Source organism: Salvelinus alpinus, chromosome 29, assembly GCF_045679555.1.
Source record: "Salvelinus alpinus chromosome 29, SLU_Salpinus.1, whole genome shotgun sequence".
NCBI classification, from domain to species: domain Eukaryota; kingdom Metazoa; phylum Chordata; class Actinopteri; order Salmoniformes; family Salmonidae; genus Salvelinus; species Salvelinus alpinus.
The window spans coordinates 15,378,654-15,391,686 of NC_092114.1; the positions used below are offsets into that span (position 1 = coordinate 15,378,654).

A 13,033-nucleotide genomic window follows, 5' to 3' on the forward strand; every position below is an offset into this window, starting at 1 on the left:
GTTACTGGAAGGAGATGTTACTGGACGGAGATGTTACTGGACGGAGATGTTACTGGAAGGAGATGTTACTGGAAGGAGATGTTACTGGACGGAGATGTTACTGGAAGGAGATGTTACTGGACGGAGATGTTACTGGAAGGAGATGTTACTGGAAGGAGATGTTACTGGAAGGAGATGTTACTGGAAGGAGATGTTACTGGAAGGAGATGTTACTGGAAGGAGATGTTACTGGACGGAGATGTTACTGGACGGAGATGTTACTGGAAGGAGATGTTACTGGACGGAGATGTTACTGGAAGGAGATGTTACTGGACGGAGATGTTACTGGAAGGAGATGTTACTGGACGGAGATGTTACTGGACGGAGATGTTACTGGAAGGAGATGTTACTGGAAGGAGATGTTACTGGACGGAGATGTTACTGGACGGAGATGTTACTGGAAGGAGATGTTACTGGAAGGAGATGTTACTGGAAGGAGATGTTACTGGAAGGAGATGTTACTGGAAGGAGATGTTACTGGAAGGAGATGTTACTGGAAGGAGATGTTACTGGACGGAGATGTTACTGGAAGGAGATGTTACTGGAAGGAGATGTTACTGGACATCCCCTTGGTCGTTACAGGGAGAAAGCTAGAAAGTGGCTGGGTTATCTATCTTCTACACTGACAACTAGCCCCCTGGGCCTTATATCTGAGTCACTGACACAACTTAAGATGCTTAAGCTGTGGAAACTATCTGTCTGCCTCGTAAGATGAATTGCAATGTGATGGGTTCTGCTACGGTTCTGCTACTGTTGGATGTGAAAATCATTCAAACTGCTCCGAAAACCTTGAGAAACATTCTAGGGACCAGATGTGAAGGGAGGGAGATAGGGGAGTCATTCAGGTCAAAAGTAGTGCACTATAGTAGGATGCCATTTAGGATGCAAGAAAGGGATGCTCTTCACGTCCCACAAACAGGTCAATACCACATTTACAATCTGGGCCAAACACTTTGGCAGCAGCAATCAAGGTACATTGTGGGGCGATGGAAAAGGTGCTGCGTGAGTGTCAACAGCATGTCCCCCATCCTCTCGGATGAAGGGTCATTTACAGCACCCACGAGTCTGCTGCTGTTGAGCTAATGTTGAGCTGTGTGTGTGTGTGTGTGTGTGTGTGTGTGTGTGTGTGTGTGTGTGTGCGCGCTCTCTGAAACAGAGAGATAGATGGGGCAGAGAGAGGGATAACGAGACAGAGAGAAGCTGAATACAGAGTGAGAGAGAGAGAGAGACAGAGAGTGAGGGAGACCAGAAGTAGTGTGAGAGAAAGACAGTAAGTGGTTATAAGTGTGATCTTTGTTTAACATGCAGCTCCACTTCATTTAGGGTCCCTCCTGAGAGATCAGGGATGTCTCCCAAATGGCACCCTATTCCCTATGTTGTGCACTACTTTTGACCAGGGCCCATGGGGCTCTCATAGGGCTCTGGTCAAAAGTAGTGCACTACATAGGGAATAGGGTTTCATTTGGGACTCGCACCTAGAGCAGCAACACACATTCTGGGTCATGATTGGCAGCTGGAGGGGTTTGGTCTAATTGGAGAACAAGCCAATCGTGTGGGCCTGTCTGGCACCTCGATTGCAGCAGTTATTCAGTCAGTCATAGTCAATAGAGCTTAGGCCTACTCAGCTTGATGGGGAGTCACTTGTTCATCTTCACTGATTCATCCTCTGTCATTCATTCACTGACTCACTTAGCTACTCACCCATTCATTCACTGACTCCCAGTAGCTACTCACCCATTCCATCACTTACTCACAGTAGCTACTCACCCATTCCATCACTTACTCACAGTAGCTACTCACCCATTCATTCACTGACTCCCAGTAGCTACTCACCCATTCCATCACTTACTCACAGTAGCTACTCACCCATTCATTCACTGACTCCCAGTAGCTACTCACCCATTCCATCACTTACTCACAGTAGCTACTCACCCATTCATTCACTTACTCACTGACTCACAGTAGCTACTCACCCATTCCATCACTTACTCCCAGTAGCTACTCACCCATTCCATCACTTACTCACAGTAGCTACTCACCCATTCCATCACTTACTCCCAGTAGCTACTCACCCATTCCATCACTTACTCACTGACTCACAGTAGCTACTCACCCATTCCATCACTGACTCACAGTAGCTACTCACCCATTCATTCACTGACTCACAGTAGCTACTCACCCATTCATTCACTGACTCACAGTAGCTACTCACCCATTCATTCACTTACTTGTCCACATAAGGCATATGCTTCCCATATCCATTACTCTCACCTCATTCATAATGTTGGAGGCATGGTAAATGTTTATCTCCTGTATAGATGGAGGCGGGGCTAAAACGGTATCTCCTGTCTAGATGGAGGCGGAGCTAAATGTATATCTCCTAAAATATAACACACATCACAGGAGGGAAACCAGCAACAACAACAAAAAACTGTCTCCTTTCTGTTCTTTTCTGTAAAGACATGATTCCGTGATAAAGTCTCAACCTGGAACTGAACTCCAGAGCAATAGAATGTGTCGCAAATGATACCCTATTCCCTTTATAGTGCACTGCTTCCAACAGGGCCCATAGGCCTCTGGTCAAAAGTAGTGCACTACATAGGGAATAGGGTGCCAGTTGGAACGCAGATTAGTCTCATCATGCACACACCTGTCAATGAAATCCAATCAACTCTACCCAAACGAGCCGGTCCTTGTCAACGGTATTATATTTCTTATCTCCTTAAACCTTTAATCTGGAGAAGCCAATTTACAAATTATTTGCTCACCAAACACAGTTACCATTGAAATAAATGTGAATGATTTCCATTATAAATCTCATGAAGAAGTCACTCTACGGTCAATCAGGTGAATGAAAAAGTTGTAAATATATTGAATATGAATACATTTTGAAAGGTCACTGTCTGTGCAGAGAGAAAATGGCTTGAGCAAGAGGCAGATAAAGAGAGAGAAAGAGAGGGAGACAGGAGAGAGAGAATATAATAGTAATTCACAATATTAACATAATTCATAACTTATTTTCCAAAGTATGCTTTGGCAATATGTACAGTACCAGTCAAGAGTTTAGACACTTACTCATTCAATGTTTTTTGTGTATTTTTACTATTTTCTACATTGTAGAATAATGCTGAAGACATCAAAACTATGAAATAATACATATGGAATCATGCAGTAACCAAAAAAAGTGTTAAACAAATAAAAAAATATTTTATATATTTGAGATTCTTCAAAGTAGCCACCCTTTGCCTTGATGATAGCTTTGCACACTCTTGGCATTCTCTCCACTAGCTTTACCTAGAATGATTTTCCAACAGTCTTGAAGGAGTTCCCACATATGCTGAGCACTTGTTGGCTGCTTTTCCTTCACTCTGCGGTCCGACTCATTCCAATCTATCTCAATTTGGTTGAGGTTGGGGGATTGTGGAGGCCAGGTCATCTGATGCATCACTCCATCACTCTCCTTCTTGGTCAAATAGCCCTTACACAGCCTGGAGGTGTGTTGGGTCATTGTCCTGTTGAAAAACAATTATAGTCCCACTGAGCGCAAACCAGATGGGATGGCATATCGCTGCAGAATGCTGTGGTATCCATGCTGGTTAAGTGTGCCTTGAATTCTAAATAAATCACTGACAGTGTCACCAGCAAAGCACCCCCACACCATCACACCTCCTCCTCCATGATTCACGGTGGGAACTACACATGCAGAGATCTGTTCACCTACTCTAGATCTCCACCAGTCTAATGTCCATTGCTCGTGTTTCTTGGCCCAATCAAGTCTCTTCTTGTTATTGGTGTCCTTTAGAAGTGGTTTCTTTGCAGCAATTCGACCACGAAGGCCTGATTCACGCAGTCTCCTCTGAACAGTTGATGTTGAGATGTGTCTGTTACTTGAACTCTGTGAAGCATTTATTTGGGCTGCAATTTCTGAGGCTGGCAACTCTAATGAACTTATCCTCTGCAGCAGCGGTAACTCTGGGTCTTCCTTTCCTGTGGCGGTCCTCATGAGAGCCAGTTTCATCATAGCCGTTTCTGTTTTTTGCGACTACAGCTGGTTGAAGCTGGTTGAGAGAATGCCAAGAGTGTGCAAAGCTGCCATCAAAGCAAAGGGTGGCTACTTTGAAGAATCTCAAATATAAAATATATTTTGATTTGTTTAACACTTTTTTGGTTACTACATGATTCCATGTGTCATTTCATAGTTTTGATTTCTTCACTATTATTCTACAATGTAGAAAATAGGACAAATAAAGAAATTCCCTGGAATGAGTAGCTGTTACGTCATGCCAATAAAGCAATTTCAATTAAATTGAGAGAGAGAACGAAAAGAGCGAGAACGAGAAAAGAGAGCGAGAAAAGAGATCGAGAGCGAGAAAATAGCGAGAAAAGAGAGCGAGAAAATAGAGCGAGAGTGCGAAAAGAGCGAGAGTGCGAAAAGAGCGAGAGTGCGAAAAGAGCGAGTGCGAAAAGAGCGAGAGTGCGAAAAGAGCGAGAGTGCGAAAAGAGCGACAGTACGAAAAGAACGAGAGTGCGAAAAGAGCGACAGTGCGAAAAGAGCGAGAGTGCGAAAAGAGCAAGAGTGCGAAAAGAGCGAGAAAAGAGTGAAAAAAGAGCGAGAAAAGAGCGAAAAGCGAGAAAAGAGCGCGCGAAAAGACAGCGAGAGCGAGAAAAGACAGCGAGAGCGAGAAAAGACAGCGAGAGCGAGAAAAGAGTAGTACAAAGTAGTACACTATATAGGGAATAGGTTGCCATTTTTGGTCAAAAGTAGTGCACTATATAGGGGATAGGGTGCCATTTGGGACGTAGTCCCAGTGTCAGTCAGGAAGTCCATTTACCTACCAGCAGCCAGGAAACTAAGGCAGTGTGTGTGCGTGTGTGTGAGTGAGTACTACACCCAGACAGGGGAAGGTGAGAGAATACTATTAGACTGATGATAGAAGTAGTAGCTCTTACTAGAGACTCCACATTCTCACTGAAGGACGCCACATTCTCGCTAGAGACTCCACATTCTCACTAGAGACCTCCACATTCTCACTGAAGGACTCCACATTCTCACTGAAAGACGCCACATTCTCGCTAGAGACGCCACATTCTCACTAGAGACCTCCACATTCTCACTGAAGGACTCCACATTCTCACTGAAAGACGCCACATTCTCGCTAGAGACTCCACATTCTCACTAGAGACTCCAAATTCTCACTGAAGGACTCCACATTCTCGCTAGAGACTCCACATTCTCGCTAGAGACTCCACATTCTCGCTAGAGACTCCACATTCTCACTGAAGGACTCCACATTCTCACTGAAGGACTCCACATTCTCACTAGAGACTCCACATTCTCACTAGAGACTCCACATTCTCACTGAAAGACGCCACATTCTCGCTAGAGACGCCAAATTCTCGCTAGAGACCGCCACATTCTCGCTAGAGACCGCCACATTCTCGCTAGAGACGCCACATTCTCGCTAGAAACGCCACATTCTCACTGAAGGACTCCACATTCTCGCTAGAGACGCCACATTCTCGCTAGAGACTCCACATTCTCGCTAGAGACTCCACATTCTCGCTAGAGACTCCACATTCTCACTAGAGACCTCCACATTCTCACTAGAGACCTCCACATTCTCACTAGAGACCTCCACATTCTCACTAGAGACTCCACATTCTCACTAGAGACTCCACATTCTCACTAGAGACCTCCACATTCTCACTAGAGACGCCTCATTCTCACTAGAGACGCCACATTCTCACTAGAGACTCCACATTCTCACTGAAGAACTCCACATTCTCACTAGAGACCTCCATATTCTCACTAGAGACCTCCACATTCTCACTAGAGACTCCACATTCTCACTGAAGAACTCCACATTCTCACTAGAGACTCCACATTCTCACTGAGAGACCTCCACATTCTCACTGAGAGGACGCCACATTCTCACTGAAGAGACTCCACATTCTCACTAGAATGACTCCACATTCTCACTGAAAGACTCCACATTCTCACTGAAGGACTCCACATTCTCACTGAAGGACTCCACATTCTCACTGAATGACTCCACATTCTCACTAGAGACCTCCACATTCTCACTAGAGACCTCCACATTCTCACTAGAGACTCCACATTCTCACTAGAGACTCCACATTCTCACTAGAGACTCCACATTCTCACTAGAGACGCCACATTCTCACTAGAGACTCCACATTCTCACTAGAGACTCCACATTCTCACTAGAGACGCCACATTCTCACTAGAGACTGCCACATTCTCACTAGAGACTCCACATTCTCACTAGAGACTGCCACATTCTCACTAGAGACTGCCACATTCTCACTAGAGACTCCACATTCTCACTGAGAGACTCCACATTCTCACTAGAGACTCCACATTCTCACTAGAGACTCCACATTCTCACTGAAGGACTCCACATTCTCACTAGAGACTCCACATTCTCGCTGAAAGACACCACATTCTCACTAGAGACGCCACATTCTCACTGAAGGACTCCACATTCTCACTGAAGGACTCCACATTCTCACTGAAAGACGCCACATTCTCACTAGAGACTCCACATTCTCGCTGAAAGACGCCACATTCTCACTAGAGACGCCACATTCTCACTAGAGACGCCACATTCTCACTGAAGGACTCCACATTCTCGCTGAAAGACGCCACATTCTCACTAGAGACTCCACATTCTCACTAGAGACTCCACATTCTCACTAGAGACTCCACATTCTCGCTAGAGACTCCACATTCTCACTAGAGACTCCACATTCTCACTAGAGACTCCACATTCTCACTAGAGACTCCACATTCTCACTAGAGACTCCACATTCTCGCTAGAGACTCCACATTCTCACTAGAGACTCCACATTCTCACTAGAGACTCCACATTCTCACTAGAGACTCCACATTCTCACTAGAGACTCCACATTCTCACCCGGGAGGACACATTCTTACCTGAGGACACATTCTTACCTGAGGACACATTCTTACCTGAGGACACATTCTTACTGGAGGACACATTCTTACTGGAGGACACATTCTTACTGGAGGACATATTCTTACCTGAGGACACATTCTCACTGGAGGACACATTCTTACTGGAGACCTCCACATTCTCACTAGAGACCTCCACATTCTCACTAGAGACTCCACATTCTCACTAGAGACCTCCACATTCTCACTAGAGACTCCACATTCTCACTAGAGACTCCACATTCTCACTAGAGACTCCACATTCTCACTAGAGACTCCACATTCTCACTAGAGACGCCACATTCTCACTAGAGATGCCACATTCTCACTAGAGACGCCACATTCTCACTAGAGACGCCACATTCTCACTAGAGACGCCACATTCTCACTAGAGACTCCACATTCTCACTAGAGACTCCACATTCTCACTAGAGACTCCACATTCTCACTGAAGGACTCCACATTCTCACTAGAGACTCCACATTCTCACTGAAGGACTCCACATTCTCACTAGAGACTCCACATTCTCACTGAAAGACGCCACATTCTCACTAGAGACTCCACATTCTCACTGAAGGACTCCACATTCTCACTAGAGACTCCACATTCTCATTCTTACCTGAGGACACATTCTTACCGGAGGACACATTCTTACTGGAGGACACATTCTTACCGGAGGACACATTCTTACTGGAGGACACATTCTTACCTGAGGACACATTCTTACCGGAGGACACATTCTTACTGGAGGACACATTCTTACCGGAGGACACATTCTTACCGGAGGACACATTCTTAGTGGAGGACACATTCTTACTGGAGGACACATTCTTACCTGAGGACACATTCTTACTGGAGGACACATTCTTACTGGAGGACACATTCTTACTGGAGGACACATTCTTACTGGAGGACACATTCTTACTGGAGGACACATTCTTACTGGAGGACACATTCTTACCTGAGGACACATTCTTACTGGAGGACACATTCTTACTGGAGGATCCAGGGTATTTAATGACCTGCATCTTCCACAGCCCTGCGAGACAGTTCATATTATAGGGGTAAGAGCCAAGTCATTCAGGGTGTACAGACGGCTTGGAGCTCTCTGCTGCCAAGATTGTGTGTAGACGATGTACTAAAAGTAATCTGGCCTTTCAGGTTGGGGTGTGATGTGTAACCTCTGTGTGTGTACTAGTAATCCTATATATATATATATATATATGATTTTCTGGATTTTTGTTTTAGATTCCTTCTCTCACAGTTGAAGTGTACCTATGATAAAAATTACAGACCTCTACATGCTTTGTAAGTAGGAAAACCTTCAAAATCGGCAGTGTATCAAATACTTGTTCTCCCCACTGTATATATATATATATCTCATGTCTTCCTGTGTCTGTGTGATCAGATCCTAATATCAACAAACAGACACAGTGATGAACCTCCCCATGCTATCATTAGTGCCCTAATTAAGAGAGTTCATCATCTCGCCACAGTCTCGCCGGGGGATTGCTATAACGCTGATAAATAAACAGCTGACTTTGCCACGGTAACGCCAATTAACCCTGTTTACACAAGCAGGCTTCACACACACACTGTGTCCTAAATGGTACCCTATTCCCTTTATAGTGCACTACTTTTGACCAGGGCCCCATAGTAACAAACACATTATCATAGAAAGAGGCTAGGAGGACCCTGTTGATTTGATGCTAACACAATGCATCTGCAAGACAATATCCACGGTGTTTAACACAGCCTTACAGACCGACGTTCCCTACTGTCCAAACATGCATATACAAACCAATGAATCTGGAGAAAAACAAATCTACAGACACATAACGCTGAGAAAAACACAGCAGTTTTACAGAGACACAATGTTCTGGGTATCTGTCAAAACCAAGGGCCAATCAATGACGTTAACTCCCAGGGTTGAAAACCAGGAGTATGTCGTCGAGGGTGGGAATTCAATAGTAACGAACGGATGAAAACATAGAGTGCAACGCAGCCAGTGTTGCCGGTGTTTCATAAACTAATCTAACAGTCTAATGTAATAGCCACAATCTGCCACCGACATATGAAGCCCACAGGGGGACACATACAAGTCATGATGGGCCTATCACAGCGGAGAGAAAAAAACACCACTTTAAGAGGCCATGGGAATGTTTTGCTGCTGTAGATCAAAGCAATGAGGCAAGATAATGCCAAGAACCGGTCTCAGTGGTCACAGCAATACATTAGCCCCTCTGAAAGTCAAACACCTGGGGAGACCAGAGGCACACATATCCACGGCTATGGGGGTCACAACAGATAAACACAGCGAGCATGTCTTTCTACGTTCTTCCGGTGGTGTCTGTCGTCACAGCAATACAATAGACCCCCTTTTGACAGTTAAATTCCATAGGGACCATAACAAGCCAATACAAACACAAATGCATTTCATCATGTTGAAGAAGGTTGAACCGATGACAATATAAGGCAGATAGACAGGGGAACATAACGTTTTGGAGCAATGCAACACTGTGATGAGAGAGAACTGAAATGTCCAAACTTACCGCTGCACTCTTCAGACTCTGGAATGACAGCTGGCGAGGATGAAGATCTCAAAGAGAGGTTTGATTGGTCGATTGATATCCAGCCTGCGTGCTGACGCTTTTTTTTTTTGGCGTGTGAAAGTGTGTGTTGTTTGAAAGTGTGTGTTGGCGTGTGTGAGGATCAATGAGGTAAGGATGCGTATGCGTGTGCACGCGCTAGCGAGCGGCCACCACAACCGATACACGTTACCTTAAATATTCAATCTGACCCTAATCTAAACGAGTAGGCTACTGAGAGGCTATTGCTAAAATACAAACTGTAAATGGCGTTGCTGTCAAATGCTGTGCTTAGCCTATAATTGTCTATAAAAATTAATTAAAAAGACACATGTAGCCTATTCAACTAGGCTTTATCAAATATACCTTTAAATAAATCAAAGCTGTAGATTGCCGAATGTTTATTAAATAGCCTAACCTACAGTTGTGCCATAAAGTCCATATTGCTTGGTTTTAAATAATTGACAACAGGTCGATTCGAATGCAAAAATGGATCACCAGTCCATGAAAGTAAAAAACGCAAATATACAATCATTACCAAGCTTAGGTAAGATTACTGTAGCCTATAGTTCGCTATAGGAATCATACTCACAAATAGATGCCCGTTCAATTGCCATGTTTCCATCGAATACGACTCGTAGGGAGAAAATAAACAGCAAATGTAGACAGCAGTCTGTGCAAAAGTGTGTTTCGTGCAAACAAATGTTCCCCAAACCCTAAAACAAAGACTGCAATACGGCTATGCTGTGATCCGAATTACAACAACTCGCTGTATTTCTGACCAGTGTAAAATGTTGACTCGGGAAACGCGCGATAGCCTACACACAGAGACGCGCGTACACACACACACACACACACATGAGCGACGTTGCACTGTGCACTTTCCTGCTGTCTCCTTCCCTTCTCGTCCCTCTTGTCGCTCTCAACAATGTCCCTCACTCACCCGCGACGTCACTGGGCGAGACGCAACGTTAACTCTCCCTTCCTTATCTGCAGTAGAGTTCAGTGTACCCCTACAGCCCCCCTACTTGACGATGGACCCGGTAGTCGCTGGAAATAGAGCTGGTGGGAGAAATTAGAGCCCTCATTGGCTGACAGAAAGACATATGGGGTTTACACATCCTAGATAAATAGTGCAGACCACCCCACTATGCCGAGTTCATGGCTAACAGCAATTGGCCAATCAACTCCTTCTTCTGTCTCATCCTCATCCTTCTTCTGTCTCACCCCCCCCCCCCCCCCCTGTCGACTGTCAGTTTGATGTATGTAGTCATTCTATGAGCATAATAAACTTATTCTGCAGCTGGCAGGTTGGGGCTGGCTGGGCTGGCTGGCTGGCTGGCTGGCTGGCTGGGCTGGCTGGCTGGGGCTGGCTGGCAGGGCTGGCAGGTTGGGGCTGGCTGGGCTGGCAGGGCTGGCTGGGCTGGCTGGCTGGTTGGGGCTGGCTGGGCTGGCAGGGCTGGCTGGGCTGGTTGGTTGGGGCTGGCTGGGCTGGCGGGTTGGGGCTGGCTGGGCTGGCAGGGCTGGCTGGGCTGGCTGGCTGGTTGGGGCTGGCTGGGCTGGCAGGGCTGGCTGGGCTGGTTGGCTGGCTGGCTGGGCTGGCTGGGCTGGCTGGTTGGGGCTGGCTGGGCTGGCGGGTTGGGGCTGGCTGGGCTGGCTGGCTGGGCTGGCTGGGCTGGCTGGGCTGGTTGGTTGGTTGGGGCTGGCTGGGCTGGCGGGTTGGGGCTGGCTGGGCTGGCTGGCTGGGCTGGCAGGGCTGGCTGGCTGGGCTGGCTGGGCTGGCTGGCTGGCTGGCTGGGCTGGCTGGTTGGGGCTGGCTGGGCTGGCAGGGCTGGCTGCAGCTTCAACCCACTTCCCCAAATGGCACACTATTCCCTATGTGTTGCACTACTTTTGACCAGAGCGGCTTTGGACAAAAGTAGTGCACTACATAGGGAAAAGTGTGCCATTTTGGGCGCAACCAGGGTGATTGTATTACTGAGGAGGACAGGGATCGGTGGCTCTGGCCCCCCATTGTCATTGCAGGGATGATCAGGTTTATCATTCATTATTTCTTCAGTTTGGATACCAAAGCCAGTTAATAAAAGGACCCCTGTCTTGCTGGCTCTGTTCTGGTAAGGGAGGCTGAGTACGCTGGGTAGAGAGGGGAAGATGGGTAGACAGGGTACGCTGGGTAGAGAGGGGAGGCTGGGTAGGCAGGGTATGCTGGGAAAGTAGGGGAGACTGGGGAGACAAGGTAGGCAGGCTATAATGCATAGGTAGTGGAGGCTGGGTAGGTATGGTAGGTGGGGTAGGCTGGGGAGGTATGGGAGGCTGGGTAGGTAGGGTAGGTGGGGTAGGCTGGGGAGGTATGGGAGGCTGGGTAGGTAGGGTAGGTGGGGTAGGCTGAGGGGAAGGCTGGGGAGGTATGGGAGGCTGGGTAGGTAGGGTAGGTGGGGTAGGCTGGGGAGGTATGGGAGGCTGGGTAGGTAGGGTAGGTGGGGTAGGTAGGGTATGTGGGGTAGGCTGGGGAGGTATGGTAGGTGGGGTAGGTTGAGAGGGTAGGCTGGGGAGGTATGGGAGGCTGGGAAGGTATGGTAGGTGGGGTAGGTAGGCTGGGTGGGGTAGGTAGGGTATGCTGGGGTAGGCTGGGGAGGTATGGTATGCTGAGGGGAAGGCTGGGGAGGTATGGGAGGCTGGGAAGGTATGGTAGGTGGGGTAGGCTGGGGAGGTATGGTAGGTGGGGTAGGTTGGTAGGGTAGGCTGGGGAGGTATGGTAAGTGGGGTAGGCTGGGGAGGTATGGTAGGTGGGGTAGGAATGGTAGGTTGGGGTAGACTGGGGAGTTATGGTAGGTAGGGTAGGTGGGGTAGGCTGGGGAGGTATGGTATACTGGGGAGGTATGGTAGGTAGGGTAGGTAGGGTAGGTGGGGTAGGTAGGGTAGGCTGGGGAGGTATGGTAGGTATGGTAGGGTAGGTGGGGTAGGCTGGGGAGGTATGGTAGGTAGGGTAGGCTGGGGAGATATGATAGGTAGGGTAGGTAGGTAGGTAGGGTAGGCCGGGGAGGTATGGTAGGTAGGGTAGTCAGGATAGATAGGGTAGGGTAGACCGGGGAGGTATGGTAGGTAGGGTAGGCAGGATAGATAGGGTAGGGTAGGCAGGGGAGGTATGGTAGGTAGGGTAGGCAGGATAGATAGGGTAGAGTAGGGTAGGGTAGGGAGGGGAGGTATGGTAGGTAGGGTAGGCGGGATAGATAGGGTAGGGTAGGCAGAGGATGCTGGCAGAAAGAGTGAGAGAGGGATGAGTCACACCACACAACACAGGAGGCAGGTGGAAATGGATCTGCCATTTTCAAAGATCTAACACAACTGAGTCACAGAAAATAGCAGTTTTTCTCTGTTTGCTCTGCTGCATGAATTGCACATGACATATTGAACACGTGCCATCGTTCAC

The 13,033-nt window shown here is 47.4% G+C and overlaps 1 protein-coding gene across 1 annotated transcript; it reads right to left on the reverse strand.

Annotated features, from left to right (window-relative positions):
• Positions 1 to 5,996: 5,996 nt before the first annotated feature.
• On the reverse strand, positions 5,997 to 8,070 carry LOC139558514 (uncharacterized). Its single transcript, XM_071373675.1, has 4 exons — positions 7,635 to 8,070; positions 6,978 to 7,105; positions 6,512 to 6,613; positions 5,997 to 6,131 (listed from the first exon to the last, which is right to left on the reverse strand). The coding sequence occupies exons 1-4, from the start codon at positions 8,068 to 8,070 to the stop codon at positions 5,997 to 5,999; spliced, it is 801 nt and encodes a 266-aa protein (XP_071229776.1).
• Between the last annotated feature and the right edge of the window lie 4,963 nt (positions 8,071 to 13,033).